The 22,483-nt window shown below is 40.2% G+C and overlaps 1 protein-coding gene across 3 annotated transcripts; it reads right to left on the bottom strand.

Annotated features, from left to right (window-relative positions):
• Nucleotides 1-1,831: 1,831 nt before the first annotated feature.
• Nucleotides 1,832-20,757, bottom strand: LOC115109170 (DAZ-associated protein 1-like). 3 transcript variants are annotated; one of them, XM_029633807.2, is made up of 13 exons: nt 20,620-20,757; nt 19,278-19,318; nt 18,526-18,692; nt 17,984-18,049; nt 17,405-17,512; nt 17,053-17,101; nt 12,167-12,249; nt 8,320-8,467; nt 8,059-8,088; nt 7,332-7,484; nt 6,567-6,734; nt 4,118-4,210; nt 1,832-2,675 (listed from the first exon to the last, which is right to left on the bottom strand). In XM_029633807.2, exons 1-13 carry the CDS (start codon nt 20,649-20,651, stop codon nt 2,503-2,505), a joined length of 1,311 nt encoding a protein of 436 aa, XP_029489667.1. In that variant the 5' UTR covers nt 20,652-20,757; the 3' UTR covers nt 1,832-2,502. The 3 variants fall into 3 exon arrangements, with proteins under 3 accessions (XP_029489667.1, XP_029489669.1, XP_029489670.1); XM_029633809.2 differs by having other exon boundaries at nt 17,405-17,509; XM_029633810.2 differs by lacking the exon at nt 4,118-4,210 and having other exon boundaries at nt 20,620-20,756.
• Between the last annotated feature and the right edge of the window lie 1,726 nt (nt 20,758-22,483).

The raw sequence follows: 22,483 nt of genomic DNA, 5'->3' as shown, positions 1-22,483 counted from the left end.
CATGTTTGGTATGCGCTGGATCGATGTGTACAACAGCATGTTCCAGTTCCCGCCAATATCCAGCAACTTCACACAGCCATTGAAGAGTGCGACAACATTCCACAGGCCACAATCAACACCCTGATTAACTATATGTGAAGATGTACTGCTGCATGAGGCAAATGGTGGTCACACCAGATACTCACGGGTTTTCTGATCCACACCCCTACTTTTTTTTTTTAAAGGAAGCTGTGACCAACAGATGCATATTTGTATCCCCAGTCATGTGAAATCCATAGATTAGGGCCTAATGAATTTATTAAAATGTACTGATTTCCTTACTGTATGAACAGTAACTCAGTAGAATCTTTGAAATTGTTGTATATGTATATTTTTCAGTATAGATTTTACAACCAAACCAAAAATTACAAAGCTGGGACTAGAGCACCCGTGGGAAAACTGCCCTTTGAATTTCTTAAGAGAAAAAAAGTCACCCAAAGGTTCTGTGCCATGATAATGTAGTTAGGCTAATGATCGGTGGGGCCTAGTGGGTAGAGGGTAGCCTAGTGGTTAGAGCGTTGGACTAGTAACCGGAAGGTTGCAAGTTCAAACCCCCTAGCTGACAAGGTACAAATATGTCGTTCTGCCCCTGAACAGGCAATTAACCCACTGTTCCTAAGCCGTCATTGAAAATGAGAATTTGTTCTTAACTGACTTGCCTAGTTAAATAAAGGTTAAATAGGTAAAATAATATTTCATGATGGCTATTCCATGGTCTAAGCATGAGACCAACTGGGTTTGAAAACGTGTCATCTGCACAATGCAGAATTGTTAGCCCGCTGAGCTAAAGCCTATTGGCATTACCTTGGGAGAGAAAATTGACATATATTTTTGATAAACTAGGGGGGCCAACCTGATTGGGTGTGACAGAACATTCAGGTTTTAGTTGATATAGTAAGTGAAACCTGGTACATTATAATTCCACTGTATTTAACCCTTGAACATTTCCATGGATGTTTTTTGCCCAGAATGTGGCCCTGTCCAGAAACAACACAGCTCCTACCCCTTCATGATTCATGTAAATACAAAATAATTTCATAGGTGTAAGCAACTTGGTATTCAATCCAAGATGATGATACTAGATAATTATTTTTAGCACTAGTATGCACTAGTACTGATGATTGTCTATCCAAATTATTCACTTCCAGAGGACTCAGCAGTTTAAATGCATGATATTGTCAGGTTTTGGGGAAATGAGGCTATTATTTATTTATTTTTTACCTTTATTTTACTAGGCAAGTCAGTTAAGAACAAATTCTTATTTTCAATGACGGCCTAGGAACAGTGGGTTAACTGCCTGTTCAGGGGCAGAACGACAGATTTGTACCTTGTCAGCTCGGGGATTTGAACTTGCAACCTTCCGGTTACTAGTCCAACGCTCTAACCACTAGGCTACCCTGGCCTAGTAAGTAATTTGTACAACTTAAAGACCACATAGTGTGGTGTTAATCTCTCTTTTTTAATGGTTTTAGTCATTTTAGTGTAGTACAGGTACGGTAGTGCATGAGTAAGTAGCCTTGTACGAGCCTCGGCTTGTCCAAGCCGGAACAGCTCATAGGGCAAGAGGCTAAGTGCCAAGCAGAGACGCATCAGGTCCCATTTTTAGTCTTCGGTATGACTTGGCCGGGGATCAAATTCACAAACTTCCAATCTCAGGGTGGCAACACTAACCACAAGGCCACTGAGTTGATGGAAGAATCCGGTAGTCTTAACCAATCCCTAGTAGTTATACTCAAACATATTTAGTGACATTTAAGTTGAAGCATTGATGGCCAAGATGCAGGACAGCAACCAGAGGCAGGATATCTTTTATTTGAAATAAGTTCCTTTCTTTTTGCATAAGTGAAAAATGCACTCAAACAGCCACCTGAGGGAAGTCTACATCTTTAAATAAAAAACAAGCAAAGTGTACATTTTTAGTACAAAATTGTCTTAAAAAATTGCACAGATTGTGTATAATATATATATATATATTCATATTTTCCATTTTAAACAAACTTTAAAATAATGGCTCAGAAAGTAAACAAAATCCACCAAATGAAAAATAAAAACATTTTCCCTAGAATTTAAAGCTGAGGAAACTTGAGACCCTGTTTTCATTTCTGTATCCAGCATAAATATACATATCCTTATACATTATATATATATAATTTTTCCAATCTCTGTGCTATTGTTTGACCAGAAAATCAAAACCTATTGCAAAGTAGTTAAGTCCTACTATAAAACATGGGGGGAGAAACAAAGGTTATTTCATTTCAACAGGTTATGCAAAAGTCTTACATCAACTTTTACATCAAGTGACATTGTAACAGAAGTAATTGGAATCCCTGGTTTTATGAGTTCACTTTTTCTCAAATTGTGTGTATGTGTTCCAAAAAACATCAATCCAGAAATCCAGTTTTGCTTATCACCAGAACACATTTCCCTGACTTTAGAACTGAGCGCTGTGGCGGTTGGAGACGCTCAGCGCCGGTATGGATGGAAGCCCGTTACGTTGTGATTCTGTACACGAGCAAAAACGGCTGCGGCAGCCTGGGGTCCCACTGCCGGTTGTGCTGTTGGTGCCCCGTAAGAGGCAGTCTGCTGGCTGGGGTCTGCGAAAGTATGCCCAAACCCACTCAGGTCCTGACCATAACCTGTGAGGGTGGGTAGGTGGAGAACAGGGAAGAGAGGTTCATTATCAGGATCGTAAATGGTATTAAGTGAAAGTCCCTTATTTGACCTATAATAAATACATTGATCATAGTTTCAGGGCCTTCTAATGTTCATGTTAAATATTGTATTCCTTCCATCGTGAGCCTCCATGAACCTACATTCAGAGTTTGGTTAGCCAATTAGGAATGAGCGCTTCCAGTGTAAATCAATTGACTTATAATTGAGGATTCAAAGATGTAATCTGAACTCTTGTGAAAGGCATAAACAAAAGGAAAACAGTATAACAAATACTTAATCAGTTTTCAGTCACACAAGCACACACATTCTTTTTCCAGACACTGGATGGCACCATCTCCCTGCAATCCACTGTAGTCAGAGAAGCAGGGAACTGCATAGACATTCAGTGAAGACAGGTCTGAACAGTTCCAACTCATGTCGGACAGTACAGAATAACAAAAACATTTATGAAATGAAACAATAGAAATGGTATAATACAAGGCTGGAAGAAAGAATTAAGAAAAGCTAATAGCAGAGGGGCTAATATGACCAAAGAAATCAAATATAAATTGGGTATTCGTTCACCAGCCAGAAGTGATTTTTTCTTCATCCAAAAGTCCCTTAGATTATCATCATTCTTTTAGCTGTCATAAGGAGATGGCATATGAAAAACAACAAGTGAATTGACTGCCATCACATTGAATAACAGAGCAAAATAACAGAGAGCAAGAGAAAAAGTAAACCATGTTGAACATAGTACACCACGAACGCATTTTGCCAATTAGATCATCCCCTTTTTAACAGCAAAGCTATGCAGAGAGAGAGTGGACACAGTGAGGTGTTGTTAGTATAACAAACTACAGCTACTACAGGAAATGAGATGTGTAACACTGTTAGATGGAATATTCATACCTTGAGATATGGACAAAAAGAACTCAACCTCAAGTCAATGAATACTGTAGCTGTATTTGAGTATACTCTAGAACAGTGGTATTCGAAGTCGGGTCGTTGGGGGAACAAAAGGTCAGGTGTAGAGATTATTGTATGGGACAATATACAAATGTTTTTGAGAAGGAATTAGAAATTGTATTTATTGGTTTATTTTCATTTTGATAAGATATGAAAACGAATGTAAGATTATTTGTTGATGTAAAATTTTAACGTTAACCATTTTAAGGCTGTGTCGTTATTTGGGGTGGGGTCGTGAGAAATTCTTGGGTAAAACATTGCGTCCCCAGAAAAAAAAAATGAGGTGCCCGCTGAAAAAGTGTGACTACCACTGGTCTAGGAGTATGTACTTTGTATGCACAAACATACCAAAGTACATGCAGGGGAAAAGTATGCAAGGGAACATTAAAGTTGCAGTTATATGTCTATGTACCGAACTGTACTTTTGGTGGTTGGAAAAGACGATGCTCACACCTACCTGCACTACTTCCTCCCTGCACATCCTGACCATTACTGTGAGAAGGACGCGTTGGTCCGTAGGAAGAGGGCTCCTGAGGGTAGTTACCCAGGCCTATCAGGGAGACGAGGAGACTACGTTGACTGAACCCAGATAGAGAGTCTACTTTACTTTAAAATGGTCCCCTTCTTAGACCTGCCACCTGGGGCTTGGCTTAAATTAACACTTATTACACTCTCTCTGACTGCTGTGAGACTCCTGCTAAAATCAGTGCACACATCCTTATTACACTCTCTCTGACTGCTGTGAGACTCCTGCTAAAAAATCAGTGCACACATCCTTATTACACTCTCTCTGACTGCTGTGAGACTCCTGCTAAAATCAGTGCACACATCCTTATTACACTCTCTCTGACTGCTGTGAGACTCCTGCTAAATCACATACACCTTGAATTAGAAACACATGGGGTAGATGGGCTACTTGCTAATGCCCTTTGCTGCCTGTGGCTATGGTTACTGTACTAAATTATTCTAAAATCAGGCGGCTGACGCTAATGGTTAAGAGCAGGATGGGTATGCAAAGCACAAGCATGAAACACCGAACAAGATGGGAATCTCACACCTGACAGTTACAGGGAAATATACAATTTATATAGTCAAATATAAATTATGGTAGAATATAGATATACACACACAGTGAACAGTTTATTAGGTACACCACCCTGTTCACAAAAATGGTTAGCTCCTACAGACAGTGAGTCACGTGGCTGTGGCTTGCTATATAAAGCAGGCAGACAGGCATCGAGGCATTCAGTTACTGTTCGATTGAGCAAAATGAGTGACCTAAGCGACTTTGGGCGTGGCATGATCATTGGTGCCAGTATCTCAGAAGCGGCCGCCCCCTATGGCTTTTCACGCACCACAGTGTCTAAGGTTTACCAATAATAGTGCGACAAACAAGAAAACATCCAGTCAGCGTCAGTCCTGTGGACAAAAACAGCTCCTTGATAAGAGAGGTCGAAGGAGAATGGCAAGAATCATGCAAGCTAACAGGTGGGCCACAAACAGACAAATAATGGAACAGTACAAGTGCAGAAGAGCATCTCGGAACACACAACATGTCAGTCCTTGTCATGGATGGGCTGTTGCAGCAGACGACCACACCGGGTTCCAATCCTATCAGCTAAAAACAAGAAGAAGCGGCTCCAGTGGGCACGTGATCACCAACATCGGACAATTGAGGAGTGGAAAAACGTTGCCTGGTCCGACGAATCCCGGTTCCTGTTGCGCCATGCTGATGGCGGTCAGGATTTGGCGTAAGCAGCATGAGTCCATGGCCCCATAATGCCTGGTGTCAACAGTACAGCTGGTGGTGGTGTAATGTTGTGGGGAATGTTTCCTGACACACGTTAGGTCCCTTGTTACCAATTGAACCACATTTGAACGCCACACCTTGTAGAATCCATGCCCCAAAGAATATGGCTGTTCTGGAGGCAAAGAGGGGACAGACCCAGTACTAGATGGATGTACCTAATAAACTGGTCACTGAGTGTATACAGTCTTGAAGAGCTATACACTAAGATATATTAACAAAGCAATATATCCAAGTCTGTGTCTCCCTATTGTATTTTGTTTACGAAGGATAAATGCCAGTAGGAAATGAGGGGGAACACAGAATGAACTAACTAGGCTACATAAATTAACCTTCCAAACAGCAAGGATTTACCAATGCATTTTGTTTAAAGAGGGAGAGACCTTGTGCAAAAGCCCCGCAATTGATGACAATGCTGGATTTATTGGTACAATAAGTATAATTGGAGAGTAACTGAAAAAAATCCTGATACATTTCATAATGATGTATTGCATTGAGTCTTCTCATAACAGCTGTAATCTGTTAGTAGGAAAATATTGGTTTCAGGCCAATTACGCTCAAGAGAAAAATAACATGCAGGATCCATCGACACCAGAGCTCATGCCAGGAGAGAAAAGCCAACCAAGTCAGTGACAAAAAGGGAACAGTTGGCCAAACTGCCTGTCACTTTTGCCAGTAAAATATCTACCTGGTTTATCTGCAGTTTGGTGGGCATTCAAACTCCTCTCAAAAACATTGAAAGGCAGGATGATCTAATTCAAACCTACCATGGGTTACCCATCCCCATTATTCCCCAGCCCCACCTGGAAAAATGCTGAAACGGGTAGCACTGAAGAGTCCTGGGTATGGGTGGGACTTCTATAGGATCTCCATGGCCTGGAGGGTATGTATGCAAGCATGTGTATGCATGTGATGCCATTAAAGCTAAATTGTACCAAAAGGCAAGCTCCTGCTTGTTTGAAGGTTGCAGTAATGAGCTTTGACAAGGAAACGGTTGTTGACCCAATAAAGCATCCAACATAATGGATCCATCCAGTACAGGCCATAATAACAGTAGGGTTGAGGGCGGGGCTGAGGACTTCATGGAGGCTCTACTTACCATACTGGCTGTAAGGGAAGTCCGGCTGTCCCGTGGGTGCTTTGCTCATGTCCTGAGTAGGTGTGGTGGCTGGAGCAAACCCTAGCGGCCCTGTTCCTGGAGTCGTGGGCGGGGGCGGCACTCCTTGTGGTGCATACTGGTCACCATGAGGTGTGCCAAAACTGTACCCTAAACCAGTGCCAGATGGAAGAATCATTATAATGTTGTACATTCTGAACTATCAATGATAAAATGTTAATGTCTCATACAGGTTATCATAATCAAAAGAAACATAACATGATTATTGTAGTAGGAGCTGCAACCCTAGGCATTAACCCTGGGCATTAGGGTTGAGCAATATTAGGATATTATCATATATTGGCACTATAGAAGACTATATTAACGTTCTTGTGAAGACGACATTAAAATATATTTCAGAACCATAAACGTGTGTGTTACTGTTGGTGTTGCAGCACTGCTAGTGCTGCAGACCTGCTATCAATTTATTCAAGACAAAGCTGGCAGTGAAAGTACAATGATTTTCCTCCTTCATTTTCTGATTTAACTGACTTTCATCAATGCCTGCATATGAAACTCGCACTGACCTTTCAGTTACTTAAGAGGTATTTGTAAATGTGTGTAGACATGTTTAACAAAGCAAAACACTGCAATCATATTTTGGCCCATAATATTGTTAATCACAATATTTACGATATGAAAACAAAATAATGTACGTAGATGGAAACACTTAAAAAAAAAAGAAGACAATACAGCACAGCTACTGACCAAATTGAGGTGGTGTACTGTATCCCTGTTGAGCGTAGGCCTGAGGTGCCCCAAACCCCCCCGCCGGGGCCGCTGTGACGAGGAATGCGTTGAATGGCGAGGGGGGCTGTGCGGGAGCTCCACGACCCGCAGATAAAGGGGGCCCGTACCCACCTGAGACAGAACACAACTTATAGTTACGTATATACATACACACATGATGACAGGCGTCTATTGCTACATGTTCAGTCCCAGATATACCCTAGATGAAACCCACTGTCAGCAGACACTGCATATTAGACAATATTTTCAACATGGGGAGAACCGTGTCAAAAATAACAAAAATACAACTTGTATATGAATGTGGTGCATTCTAGAACTCGAGCATTAAAGCTACAATAGCACTTGCTTGACCTAAGATACAGGAACACCGCTGGGATTGTTCGGGGGTTGGTTGTATGATACATGACAAGCAAGGGTGAAGGGAGGTAAGAATCATTAAGCCCATTATCTGTCTTGAGAGGGAAATGAGCAGAGTGACCTCAGCCATTACAGCTGACACCGTGATAACACTGGTGCTTAACGGACAATAACTAATTGGTCAATATGGAAAATACAAAGTGCAAGGCAATGTCTATGTCACAATACTTTCTTGATAAGTTAACTGTCACACAAGACTATTTACTATTTAAAAAAGCAAGTTAGTGAGATATCTGAAATGTTCAAGTGATTCAAGGACAAAACATACCCAAGGGCTGGCCTGTAGACACCCAAACTCCTTCAAAGAGAAAATAGTTGACAGTTTATTTATGCTGGCACAAAACCAATCTCGCAATATGTAATTGGTAACTGTGGTACTGTTGTCAGTAAGTTGACCATTCCTAAAAGTTACATTTCAGTGCTGACCCAGAAATACAATGTTATTGTTATAACATAAGTCATCGGACATTCTTCTAGTTATGTTCCTGGTCTGAGAGATCGAGCCGTGCCTGGCTGGTCTCCCACTCACCCGGAGGCCCATAACTCTGCTGCCAGCCCTGGGCAGGCTGTGCCGACCAACCATTGGCTGCACTCAGGATGCCTCTGGGTCCCCATTGACTAGGTCCAAGCTGGCCAGGAGCGTTGCTGTCCCGAGGTTCAGCCTTTTTCACTTCCACCTGGACAAAGGACAAGGAGGGCACACATTGCAAGACCAGTAATTTATCTTCAAAATCCCTTCCTTATCTAAACCCACCCATTACTAATATTTATCTTTAACATATCAGCTTGAGAGGGTTTCAGTTTTACATCTTATCTGAGCCAACACTACTGCCTAATACAGATAAAAAGTTGCTTAACAATATGTTTCTCAGGTATTTCAGTCACAATAAGGTTTTGATACATCATTTTTATGCAATTGATTTAAAATGGTGCTAAAAACATCATGAAAACTACAGTACAACTGGTCTACCTGAGAAACATAGAATTCCTATTTACTGTTTTTTTATGCCCTTTAATTTTTATAAAAACATCTAATGGAAGGTCAAGACTTACCTTTCCCGGGCTAACGCTTAAATAATCTCAATTATGTTTAACTTGGAGTAGAATTTCAGAGGGAAATGGATGTAGAAAGAAATGTGTATCATATCTATCAGAATAAGAGGTACAACATGCAGACAATAGAAATGGATAGTCATAAGTCAATATAGAAATGAATCTTCATACTGTGTCAGATAATGGAGAAAATTGCAATGTTGCTTAATTGACTAATACCCATCTGATTTGCTCATCTCAGACAGAATAGAAGTACCTGGTATTGGACTGGTCTAACGTTCAATGAGGTTGAAAAGCCTGTTCTTTTAACATGCCAGATGGCTTGTGAGGCTACCAGCCATTATCTGCCCTAAAAAAAATAATTGTAGCGTCACTTGCTCTAGCTAGCCAGCAACAGAGATACCAGCAGTTTACCAGAGTGAAAAATGGGTTTAAAACTAAGGGGGAGACTAGATAGAAATAGACTAGGCTCTATAGAGGTTGAGTTATTGAGGTCACCTTGCATGAGGAAAACGAATCGCAATTCTTCCCCTGCTTTAAGGTGGTGCTACTTTCTTTGGCTCCCCTTTCTTCTCTGTCGACCTAATTACAGGCACGTTTCCATGAGTGCCCCCCGCCTAGCCTATAGCGCAGATACCTGGGTCCTCTCCCTCGGGCATCGCGGCTGGAGTGATGGATACCACAACTTCGGTACACTCCCCAACAGCAGACCTGGGATTTGTGCCACAGTTTGATGTGCTCCACTTTCTAATTTTATCACTTTTATTCCCCTAAGTCCCAGCCTAAGGTAATGTCAACTCAAGAAAAATATCTCAAGTCGAGCCCCAATTCCTGCTGGAAATCAGGACAAAGTCAAGGAGAGTCGGTATGAGTACAGCACAATGTAGGTAGGGTCTCATACATCAATCATGAACAGACATGGCTTTAGTTTGTACATTTAACGAGGTCAGAATGGGTTAAACTATGAAACATTTGTAAATAAGTAAAAAATGTCCGCGTGGACATTTAATGTTCTTTCAATAAAAGACGTTATATATCCTCGTTTGTGGGGGGGATCGGAGTGCTGAACTAATTTTTCCCCAAATGTTTAAAATGTATTTTGTCAAGATAATTACTTCTGTAAGAGAGGATGTCTCAGAAGTAGCTAAGCTAAAGTGTTTTGTTAAAACTATAAATGATGAATGACTGGGCATAAATAAATACAAATTTTAAAACTCTGCTGGTATCACAGAACTGTGGCTTTAGGCACCCAATTAGATAAGAACTCTCCATTGGGAGAAAGTAGTGAATGAATAGGGGCTTCAACTAGCCCTTAAAAAGACCCACCCATTTTGGTTGTCAGAATTGATCAACACAGTATGGAGATTCTTAAACTGAGGTCACTTAATTGAGGTTGTTTCACTTTTTAACAAGTTGAATAGGAAATATATCAAATAGCTCAAAAAGTAAGTGACCTGCCAACAAAATAAGAAAAAAAATAACTGAACAAGACCAATCCTTTAGGTGATTTCTTTGTGGTAAAATACACACTTATCTCCAGGGGTGAAAGTAAGCCGGTACGTCTTCCCGGCAAAAGAAAGTGGAATTACACCGTACCGGTAAAACATGAGCCTATCACAATAATTAAAACAAAATGTCAAGAAAACTGTAGACTTTTACAACATTTATCATAACCGCATGTCAGCCGGATGAAAAATTAGCGAACGGACTTGAAAATGGGTGGTATACAGGCCAAAATGCAAATGCGGTGGTTCAACGAGAACACTGACATTTTTATAAGGCAGATGACTGGCTGAGACTGACACGCGCAGAAAGCAGTAGACATCAATTCAGGCTACAAGTGTAGGCATAATGATAGCTTAATGTCATTACATTTTTGGTGTTTTAAAGGGATAGTTTGGCTATGTGGCCCTTTATCATCCTTCCTTTTGGCTATGTGGCCCTTTATCATCCTTCCTTTTGGCTATGTGGCCCTTTATCATCCTTCCTTTTGGCTATGTGGCCCTTTATCATTTTCTTCCCGAGTCTGATGAACTTGTGGATATAATTTTTTATGTACAGTGGGGTTCGATTTGATTGACACCCTTGATACAGATTAGCAATTACAATACTGAGCTATATTGTATAAAAAAAAAAACATTTGTTTATACTAATACAATTGCCCAGAGAAATAGATATAGTTGAACAAGTCATACTTTTTTTCCCTCACAAAAAGTTAGAGGTCAAAATATATGACACCCCTTTTTTCTCTCAATACCTCACCTTGCGAGGATAACAGCACAGAGCCAATTAACAATTTCTTCATGTGTGCTTGGGGTTAATGTCTTGCCAGAAGATCCACTTGCGGACAAGTTTCAGTCTCCTGGAAGAGGCAACCAAATTTTTGGATAAAATGTCCTGGTACTGGGTAAAGTTCATGAAGCCGTTGACCTTAACAAGGGCCCCAGGACCAGTGGAAGTCAAATTACAAGGTGAATTATTGAAAGGTATTGAAAACAGGGCTGTCAATTTTTACATGTAAATTTGTTTTTTATGATTGTCAAACAAAATCTCTCTCTGAGCAACAATTAGCATAAAATAATATAATTTCCCAATTTTTTTCTATATAATAACTCAGTATTTTAATTTATTTTATAGTGATTTTTATATGTTTGACAATCAGATTGAAAACATCATGACTGGTTGTGTTTATGCTACATGAAAAGGTTATACATATTAATTTAGTAAAATTAGAGATCCTATTAAATGAATAGGGATTCTATACATAATTCTATGATCAGGCCCTCGTTAATCGCCTGCAAACACATGAGATCCCGTACCGGGAAGAAATAAAATCTACTTTCACCCCTGCTGATCTACCATTGTATGCTCCAAAACTGGCAACTTGAATCTTAAATGCCAGAGTAAGTATTGTATTTGAAGTAAGATATGGAATATCTTTAACAACCTAAAGGAGAGGTCAAAATAAACAAAGCCTTGGGCGACTACAGGAGTTGTACATAATATTTCAGAGGGGAGACCAAGTCTTTTTTGCAACAAGTACAAGGCCAATCAGGCCATTGAAAGATTGCAGCCAAGAAAAAAAAATAGTGCCCTGATCTTTAGGAAAATGTTTGGAGTACCACATTTCCGTAATCTTCAGCCGTGTCATTATCACATGAAGTTTACAGGAACTTTAGGCCTTCATGAAAGAGTAACCAACCTCATTGATGGCCCCTGGAAATAAGAGCTGTAACTCCAAAAGGTAACAGCACCAAACAATGCTTCCCGTCGCCCAAGCCTCTGTTTGATCTTGAGGGTAAAATAAAACTACAACTACACACTTTTTTGCCCATGATGTCGTGAAAATGCATGTTGACAGCCTGGTCCACTGATTGTTCGGCCTCGAAAGTAATAAATCCAAAACCTAGCCAACGACCAAGAGTGAATCAAGGTAGCAGGGTGTTGTGACAACACAAGATGAAGAACAGTATTGGGGTCAGCAAGACAGGGATCCATCAAGATTGAGCTGGAGGCTCCTGGGGCTTGGATGATGTCGCTGACTTGCAGCAATACACAAGTTGAAGTTTGGGGGCTGAGGCACTTTTATCATCCAATAAACATTACACCATTCCTCTCCATGCTAACTCTTAAAAATATTTGTTAAATACTTCTAACATAGCAAAGTAAATTTAAGTAACATTTGCTTGTACTGCATTCATAAATTATATAGGGGATTGAAAATGTAATTTATATACAACTTTAATATATTTACATGCAGTGCAGTCAGTGGAACTACCGAGGAAGATAAAAACTATAGATTTTATGACACATTTGAGTGGTCTCAAAGCATTAATTTCTATATTGGATTCCAATTTGACCTGTGCTATTGATGTGACTTCATGCAGTTTCATCCAAACCCCACCTTGATCTGCCCCTTGGTATATTTCTGTGCAGCACAAACTGGCAGCATCCAATGTTAATGCATAACAAAAAATGGAGAAACAGAAACTGTACAATGTCTAAAGTTTTCTCCAAGCTTTCCCAAATTTGGTTTTATGTTTTGAGTCAGCCAGGATAAGCCTAAATGGAAAATTACAATATTACTTACAACAGCAACACAAAGATATAGGCCATTTTGTCTTCCGAATGTGTAAGTAACAACTATTGATGCTGTCAAGAGTTTACATGGGGGATAAACAAAGTTCCCTTCAAAACAAGGAGAAAAACCCCACTGTGTGAGGATTCAACACTTACTATATAAAACAAAAACAGTGAAATTAAGTAGCAAACCAACAAAGACTTGATAAAGGATTGATGGTGAATCCTCTGGTAGCTTTACATTGAAATAGACAAAGTCTAACATAGACCCTAGGTTATTCTCACACCCTTTAAGCACAATGACTACAGTCTCTTCATGATATGAAAAAGAGCTCTAGCTGAACTTATGGGTATACAGCACTGTAATTTAGCATAGCCATACCATCTTTGATTCAACTGTACATTTAGAAGGCAAACATTGGCAAATGTCCTGGTTCTGATAAGGTCTAAGGGGATTACACATCTAAGGCTCTAAAAAACTTTTCAGAGTTTGCAGTAGCAAAAGCACACAACACTGAACCAGTTTCATTTTGATAAATGTATACCAGTGGCAGAATTGGGTTGTGAGAACATCTCCACTGAGGGGCCTAACCTGATTCCAATTCAATGTCCTTTGAGACAAAATAGATTTTGAAACCTCTAATTACATGTCAAGCCTTCCCAAGCCGCCTGATCTACAACTAAAAATACCATCCATTGATGACCTGTCCTTAATCGAGATTCAAAACTTAGTTTAAGCATTTAGAGACATATTGGTAACATTCAAGTCGAACATTTGCTGCAAACTGAAAGCCGCAAACATTCCTAGAAAATATATATTTTTAAATAATACAAGTGTCAAAACATCCTAGGTCCTTCTTAGCGCAACAAAACTCAGTTCATATGATGAATCTAAACTTTGTATACACCCCAAATTGACAGCCTGCACATTCCATTTGGGGATTTTACATCTGGCCTGTACCTCTGTGATACCACTCAGTACACAATAACCTAAAGGAGAAAAGACAAATCTTAAGAGACACCATTAATCACATTCAAACCATTCACAAGAAGGAGAAGAGAGAAAGAAAAATAGAAAGGGCTTACTTACAAAAATACTTAACTTTCTACATATGGGAAAACACGTAATATATATATATATATTTTTAGATATATCAGACATGTCTAAATTAAACAAAATAAAACTTAGTTCAATGCCAGACTTTAAAAGTATTTTATTAAAAGAAAAGTCTGGATATTATCCTTGATTATCTTTAAGGTTATTGCTGTGTATCATCGTGTAAATTCAGATGACAAACTATTCTGTTGGTCTCCCCAAAGAGATCAATGGATTCTGAAGGAGAAGAGGGGGAATAAATTATGGAAGTCATTCATGACCACTGCATCATTGCTATGTAGGACAGGTGCAAAAGAAACAGCTCTGAGCAAACAGACCAAACTAATGTATATTTAAACTGTTCTGAGAAAACTGACCAGACTAAACAACATCAACCCATGCTTGTCTTGTCATTCTAACTGTCAACTAATTTAAACAGACTGAGTAAGGACTTCCACTTAAAGCACGTGTCAAACTCATTGTTCCACGGACGGCTGGGTGGCTGTGGGTTTTCGCAATACCCTTGTACTCAATTCATCAATCAAGGTCACTAATTAGTAAAGAACCCCCCTCACCTGGTTGTCTGTCTTAATTGACAGGAAAAACTAAAACCCTGTAGACACTCGGCCCACCGAGGAATGAGTTGAACACCCCTGACTTAAAGGGATACTTTGGGATTTTGGCAATGCACCCTTTTATCTACTTCCCAGAGTCAGATTAACTTGTGGATACCATTTGTATGTCTCTGTGTCCGGTATGAAGGAAGTTAGAGGTAGTTTTGCAGAATCATCTGCATAATTGTGCTTGTTTACTATCAATACACTGGTAAAGCTCTGCTATTTCAACATTTAAGTCAAACTAAACAAGGAATGTTAGCACTTAGTGGGGCAAAAAAGTATTTAGTCAGCCACCAAGTGTGCAAGTTCTCCCACTTAAAAAGATGAGAAAGGCTTGTAATTTTCATCATAGGTACACTTCAACTATGACAGACAAAATGAGAAAAGAAATCCAGAAAAATCACATTGTAGGCTTTCTAATGAATATATTTGCAAATTATGGTGGAAAATAAGTATTTGGTCACCTACAGATAAGCAAGATGTCTGGCTCTCACAGACCTGTAACTTCTTTAAGAGGCTCCTCTGTCCTCCATTCGTTACCTGTATTAATGGCACCTGTTTGAACTTGTTATCAGTATAAAAGACACCTGTCCACAACCTCAAACAGTCACACTCCAATCTCCACTATGGCCAAGACCAAAGAGCTGTCAAAGGACACCAGAAATAAAATTGTAGACCTGCACCAGGCTGGGAAGACGATCTGCAATAGGTAAGCAGCTTGGTTTGAAGAAATCAACTGTGTGAGCAATCATTAGGAAATGTAATTTATACAAGACCACTGATAATCTCCCTCGATCTGGGGCTCCATGCAAAATCTCACCCCGTGGGGTCAAAATGATCACAAGAACGGTGAGCAAAAATCCCAGAACCACACAGGGGGACCTAGTGAATGACCTGCAGAGAGCTGGGACCAAAGTAACAAAGCCTACCATCAGTAACACACTACGCCGCCAGGGACTCAAATCCTGCAGTGCCAGACGTGTCCCCCTGCTTAAGCCAGTACATGTCCAGGCCCGTCTGGAGTTTGCTAGAGAGCATTTGGATGATCCAGAAGAAGATTGGGAGAATGTCATATGGTCAGATGAAACCAAAATATAACTCTTTGGTAAAAACTCAACTCGTCGTGTTTGGAGGACAAAGAATGCTGAGTTGCATCCAAAGAACACCATACCTACTGTGAAGCATGGGGGTGGAAACATCATGCTTTGGGGCTGTTTTTCTGCAAAGGGACCAGGACAACTGATCTGTGTAAAAGAAAGAATGAATGGGGCCATGTATCATGAGATTTTGAGTGAAAACCTCCTTCCATCAGCAAGGGCATTGAAGATGAAACGTGGCTGGGTCTTTCAGCATGGCAATGATCCCAAACACACCGCCCGGGCAACGAAGGAATGGCTTCGTAAGAAGCATTTCAAGGTCCTGGAGTGGCCTAGCCAGTCTCCAGATCTCAACCCCATAGAAAATCTTTGGAGGGAGTTGAAAGTCTGTGTTGCCCAGAAACAGCCCCAAAACATCACTGCTTTAGAGATCTGCATGGAGGAATGGGCCAAAATACCAGCAACAGTGTGTGAAAACCTTGTGAAGACTTACAGAAAATGTTTGACCTATGTCATTGCCAACAAAGGGTATATAACAGTATTGAGATAAACTTTTGTTATTGACCAAATGCTTATTTTCCACCATAATTTGCAAATAAATTCATTAGAAATCCTACAATGTGATTTTCTGGATCTTTTCCCCTCATTTTGTCTGTCATAGTTGAAGTGTACCTATGATGAAAATTACAGGCCTCACTCATCTTTTTAAGTGGGAGAACTTGCACAATTGGTGGCTGACTAAATACTTTTTTTGCCCCACTGTATGTCAAAGAATATTAAAGTTTGAAATGAGACCCAAAATCTATTCACACATCCTGAATAACAAAAAACAATAAACCTTCATCTCAATAAGCTTATTTCAAACTACATGTATTACTATAGCATGTTAACATGTAATAGAACTAAAACATCTACACAGGCAGCCCAATTTTGATATTCTTTCCACCAAATTAGTCTTTTGACCAATCAGATGGGCTCTTTAGCCAATAATAGGGCAAAAGATCAGAATTAGGCTACCTGTGTAAATGCAGTCTATATGCATCAGAAGCTGATTCTGTCACACAAAGTCAAGGGAAGATGTCTTAAATGAATGCCAACGTCATTCAACTTTCTCACCATGTAAACAGGTCTGCATGGGGAAAGTTCAATGGTTAAGGATGAAAAAAATGTTCCACCACAAGACACAGGGGGTATAGTTATAATTGAGGGTGGGTGGGGGTGAGGGGAAATGAATGCGCTTATCCTATTTGGGTCAGAATAGTTTGTCATGAGATTTAGAGATGGGAGGTATGGAAGAGAAAAACGAGATCAGCTTTTACCTCGGGGCCTCTGTTTCTCCGCGTCATAGATCATTACCACCTCTGTGACCTTGAATTACACAAAGGAGAACATGGGCTGCATTAGGATTCAGACCACTAGTATTGCCATAGCATGCATCACTCAGTTGGAACCATAGAATTAGGAATTAGGATACGAATTTAATAGGCTCTCTATGGTTTGAACACTGACACATTCTATATCCTCAAATTGATAGCATTTTAACAGAAAAGTATGTTTTTCCTCTGTTCTTCCAAGAAGCAGTTCCTGTATTGGATCCTGGTAACTGTTTTAGGTATAAAACAAATGTATAAAGCTATACAATACAGTATACACCATCTTAACAGGACTCACCACTCCAAATCTATTGAAATATTCCCGGAGTTCTGGTTCACCACAGTTATGGGGGATTCCGCCGACAAATATCTTCTTTGATTTATTGCTGTCAGCTTTGCTGCCCTTCTGAAACAAAGAATGGGGTCTCAAAGCCAGATCGAGAATCACACTGAAGACGAGGCAATTCACCATCATCTAGCTAGACAGTCGAGAAGAAATTAGCTTCTCTCTCCTTTTGCCCTGGGGTATAAATGTCACGTCGATGCAAACACTAGTCCACACAGATCAGGGTGCACTAGTGCCTTCGCTTCAGCGTTACTGAGACAAGCTATTTCAGGATTGCAGCGTAATTCATTTTTACAGAATCACTTAGTCTAACAATTACTTGGAAATAATTACATTTTAAGCTCCTTAGCAGAAGTCATGTTAACAGCAATAAGCCTCAGTGTGACAGACGCGATTTCTAGAGGCAGATAGGACCCAGCTTATCAAAGGACAAAAAGGATCCAATTCAATCCATTCTACCCAGGCTTGGTGCCCTATTTCTGTAGAGGACATACAGTACCTAGCCTCCACGAAACGAAATACGCTCCTTACCCAGCCGTCCTTAGTTCGTACTTTTTCAGGTTGCATTCCTCTGGGAGTACATGGCTTGGGGTCAATCTAAAGGCAAAGGATGAAATCTCAGCCTTCAATGAAAAAGCACCTTCAAATGTTCCCTCCAATTTATCAGGTGAATTAGACTACTCAATAAGGCCACATACAAATGGAATAGATTAACTTTACAATAAATCACAATTTAATTGCAAGACAATAACCTTTATTATAGCAAAATGGTCATGTTCATATTGCTGCATATAAAACGCACTGTCTGCAGTTAATTATCTGTTAAATGTTGTTAAGCATCTGAACAGGCAACATTCAGCCTGCTTTGCATATAGCTCATCAGAACAGTCCAGGGATGTCCTTCAGAGAGCCAGCCTTTTGTTTTCTGAAGATGCCAGTGTGCGCTATGAGTTCACTATTACTTCATTAGCTCTGTGTAATACTGAAAAAAGTCCCCATTCCCATGCAGTGCTTAATCCTTTTCTCACACTTCACAAAGGGCATCATTGGAAATACACTTATTTCACACTCACATTTCTGCCATCGAGATTATGGGGTTTGGTCTCCAGTACAGTCCGGACACAGTTGGGGTCTTTGAATTTGACAAAACCAAAGCCCCGGGACTGATTTGTGGTTTTGTCCTTCATGATGACACAATCAACTACTTCCCCATACTGCGAGAAATAGTTTCTCAAAGTTTCTGATAGAAAAGAGAACATTGACATGAGTCGGACGACGCCATTACAGAATCCTTTAGGGATATATACAAAGCCTAGTGTCCTGACATTATGGGTAATGTGTTTAAAAGTTCACTGGATGCAAAGCATGAACAATACATTTACATTACAGGCATGTACCTTTGGAGGCAGGGCATAGAGGTTTCAACAAGTAAGAGTCATATCATTCACATTGAAAGCCCCCCCACAAGGTAATCCCATGGAAGGACAAACAGAAATACATAGTACTGTGGCTCCTGCTCATAACTTCAGAAAACACTGTCAGAGTGAAGAGTGTGGTGCAAAGACACACACTGTCTAATCAAGCATGATACAGAGAAGGGCTCTGAATGCCTGTGGCTAAAGAAAAACTAATGTAAAGCTACTAGGTCTGAGGAATTATGAGAAAAGCCTGCCTGTGTGGTTTAACTGCAATACATGATAACATGCTACCCTTTGGGTACTCCAGAACAACATTTCCATGCAGACACTTTCATGTTCAAGCACAACACTATCTGCATTGCAATACACCTAATATTGACAGGTTGGTAATTAGACAGCTGACTCACCCTGTGTTGTACTCCAGTCCAAGCCACCCACAAACAGTTTCCTATAAAATTAAGAAAAAAGCCGTCCTTTGAGGACACTTGAGATGGTCCATCATTCCTTGGACACAATAAACCAGTCTCAAATGGTTTTGTGGCGTTAATGTGTGACTATTAGTTATGCGACTGTGCCACATAACTATATTTTTTATGCAACCTTACAATAGCTTGAGTTGTATTTCAGCGGGTGTTTCTATAGGTAGCTGATGTTTCGTATCAACACAAAACGTCCTAACGTTAGTCCTACACGTGGCTCATTATGCATAGCTATGAACCCTAGGTACTTTCTATTAAAAGGCTGGAATATAGAGGATGACTTGTTTAGCCCCGACAACACTTCAGGTCTTTTTTTTGTTTTATTCCTACTGCGACGTATCCAGTGCAGGCTAAAATAAGCCAGACATGAGAGACGTTAGCTAGCTAGCTAAAATACATGATCCTTGCTGGATATTGAAAATAGCGTTAACTGCACATCGATCTATGCTAGCTACATATTTGACATTATACTCTTATCAGCTGTATGCCGACATTCAAAACTAGGCAAGATATCATAGCCTCAACTATAATTTCGTATGGATAATTTAGATAGATCAAACCAACATTATCCAAATCCTCTCAATCCAATGCCCGCTAAATGTCCTGAAAGAGTCCTCTATCAAGTTCATCAAGTGAGTAACAGCGCAATAAAACTCGCGCCAGCAACCAGCTACAATTGTAGACGTTGGCTAGCTAACGTTAGCTAGTTGGCTCTAATATTTTTTGGGGGAAATCTGTTAATCTGTCAACTTCAATCAAACTTCTACCATCACACTCAAAATAAAATTGGCAACAACTAACGTAAACATGAAAATAGCAAAGCTTCGACCCCTGATGGTGCGGTGCCCACATTTTTACCACACAATAGCTAACGTTAGCTAAATACAGTAGCTTGCTAGTTAGCCGCTAACATTGTAGTTGCTGACTCGTTTCAGTTTCTATTTAGCTAGGTGGTTTGTTAGCTAAATAGTTGAGTTTTTCAATTAATTATTCAATGATAACTTGAAAAGTAATGTTTAAATGGTATCTAAACCAATGTCATGCGTTTCCAAATGATTAGCTAGTAGTAGCTAGGCTAAAGTCAACTAACGTTCGCTTACTATCTAGATGGCTACCAGTACATATACTTAACAAAATGCTAACTAATGTAGCTAGCTGAGTAAAAGTGGTGATGCGGGTGAGATCTACCACAGTAATAATTAATTCAAGTAAAAAAATGTATATAGCTATTTAACTCATTGTCATTAATTATATGGAGATCACATCTTACCCAACTTCATCTCCGGCTAAGTTGCTGTTCATTTCTAGACTAGTGTGCAGGGAACTGGTGTGCTGTCACCGGTTCGGTGTATTGCTTCAGTAGCTACTACCGCCCCTCTACTGTAGCTACTGTACTGATACCAGAGGAAGGTCACTCTGCTTTTGGTTCAAACTGAAGCTGCGCAATGACGACATGTTTGCCACGGGGCCACCTGCAAGGGGTAAAAAAAAAAAAAAAGAGAAACGAACAGTTCTGGGATATGTAGTTGAAATTCAAGATGTAGTCTCTTTATTGACAAATTCGATCAGAAAATAAAATAATACTGCCCCGCACAGGCACAAAGACTGAGTGCATGCCCTTGACCATGGACCAAGGAGATAGGATGGGTGACTTTGTAAGCCAACTAGCCTGCACAAAATAAGCAGCCTGGTTATTTTGTTCCAGTAGGTCAGGAGCTACATTTTTCACAAGGACCCCTTTTACAATAATTTATAGTTTGTTTTCTATGAGTGCAGATTATTGTGTAGTAGGCCTAGATCTACATCAATCAGGGGTGCAGATTTAGTTGATCTTGACTCTCCAAGATGACCATCTTGTATCACACTCAGTATGCTTTCATTGCTCTTTGATCTGATTGACAATGACAGCATTATCATCAAAGAGTTCACTGCCACTTGCAACCATTGCTACGCAGGTGACTGATTATACCTCTGACATATTACAGTGGTCAACATGGTCTTGCACTTTGACGGCATTCATGGATTTATGGAGGCCATGCAGTGACTTGGCTCTGAAGGGTTGACATAATGATATACATTGAACAAAAATATAAATGCAACACACAACAATTTCTAAGATTTGACTGAGTTACATTTCATATAAGGAAATCAGTCAATTGAAATAAATTCATTCGGCCCTAATCTATGGATTTAACATGATTGGGAATACAAATATTTGTTGGTCACAGATACACTACATGGTCAAAAGTATATGGACACAATTAGTGGATTCGGCTATTTCAGCCACACTCATTGCTGACAGGTGTATAAAATCGAGCACACAGCCATGCAATCTCCATAGACAAACATTGGCAGTATAATGGCCCGTACTACAGTGGCTTTAAGCATGGTATTTTTATTTTGTATTTTGTATTTAACCATTATTTAACTAAGCGTGGCACCGTCATAGGATGCCACCTTTCCAACAAGTTAGTTCGTCAAATTTCTGCCCTGCTGTTATTGCGAAGTGGAAATGTCTAGAATAGAATAAAACTAGAAGGAACAATGGCTCAGCCTCTGAAGTGGTAGGCCACACAAGCTCACAGAACATGACCACTGAGTGCTGAAGTGCGTAGTGCATAAAAATCGGCGTCATTGAACTCTGGAGTAGGGGAAACGTGTTCTCTGGAGTGAGGAAATAGGCTTCACCATCCAGCAGTCCGACAGACAAATCAGGGTTTGGTGGATGCCAGGAGAACGCTACCTGCCCGAATGCATAGTGCCAACTGTAAAGTTTGGTGGAGGAGGAATAATGGTATTGGGCTGTTTTTCATAGTTCGGGCTAGGTTCCTTAGTTCCAGTGAAGGGAAATCTTAACGGTAAAGCATACAATGACATTCTAGACGATTCTATGCTTCCAACTATGTGGCAACAGTTTGGGGAAGGCCCTTTCCTGTTTCAGCATGAGGTCCATACAGAAATGGTTTGTCAAGATCAGTGTGGAAGAAATTGACTGGCCTGCACAGAGCCCTGACCTCAACCCCATCAAACACCTTTGGGATGAATTGGGACACAGACTGTGAGCCAGGCCTAATCGCACAACGTCAGTGCCTGACCTCACTGATGCTCTTGTGGCTGAATGGAATGTCCCCGCA

The sequence above is a fragment of the Oncorhynchus nerka genome, linkage group LG25 (genome assembly GCF_034236695.1).
Source record: "Oncorhynchus nerka isolate Pitt River linkage group LG25, Oner_Uvic_2.0, whole genome shotgun sequence".
Classification (NCBI taxonomy): Eukaryota; Metazoa; Chordata; class Actinopteri; order Salmoniformes; family Salmonidae; genus Oncorhynchus; species Oncorhynchus nerka.
This window is presented reverse-complemented; position numbering and strand designations above follow the sequence as displayed.

What these genes read in the sequence shown, in the direction of transcription:
- LOC115109170 (XM_029633807.2), bottom strand. Translation starts at nt 20,651, where the DNA reads ATGAACAGCAACTTAGCCGGAGATGAAGTTGG. An exon ending in TACGAACTAAGGACGGCTGG is followed by an intron (nt 17,513 to 17,983) that starts GTAAGGAGCGTA and finishes TCTTTGTTTCAG; the next exon opens with AAGGGCAGCAAAGCTGACAG. An exon ending in GTCTACAGGCCAGCCCTTGG is followed by an intron (nt 7,485 to 8,058) that starts GTATGTTTTGTC and finishes GTTCTGTCTCAG; the next exon opens with GTGGGTACGGGCCCCCTTTA.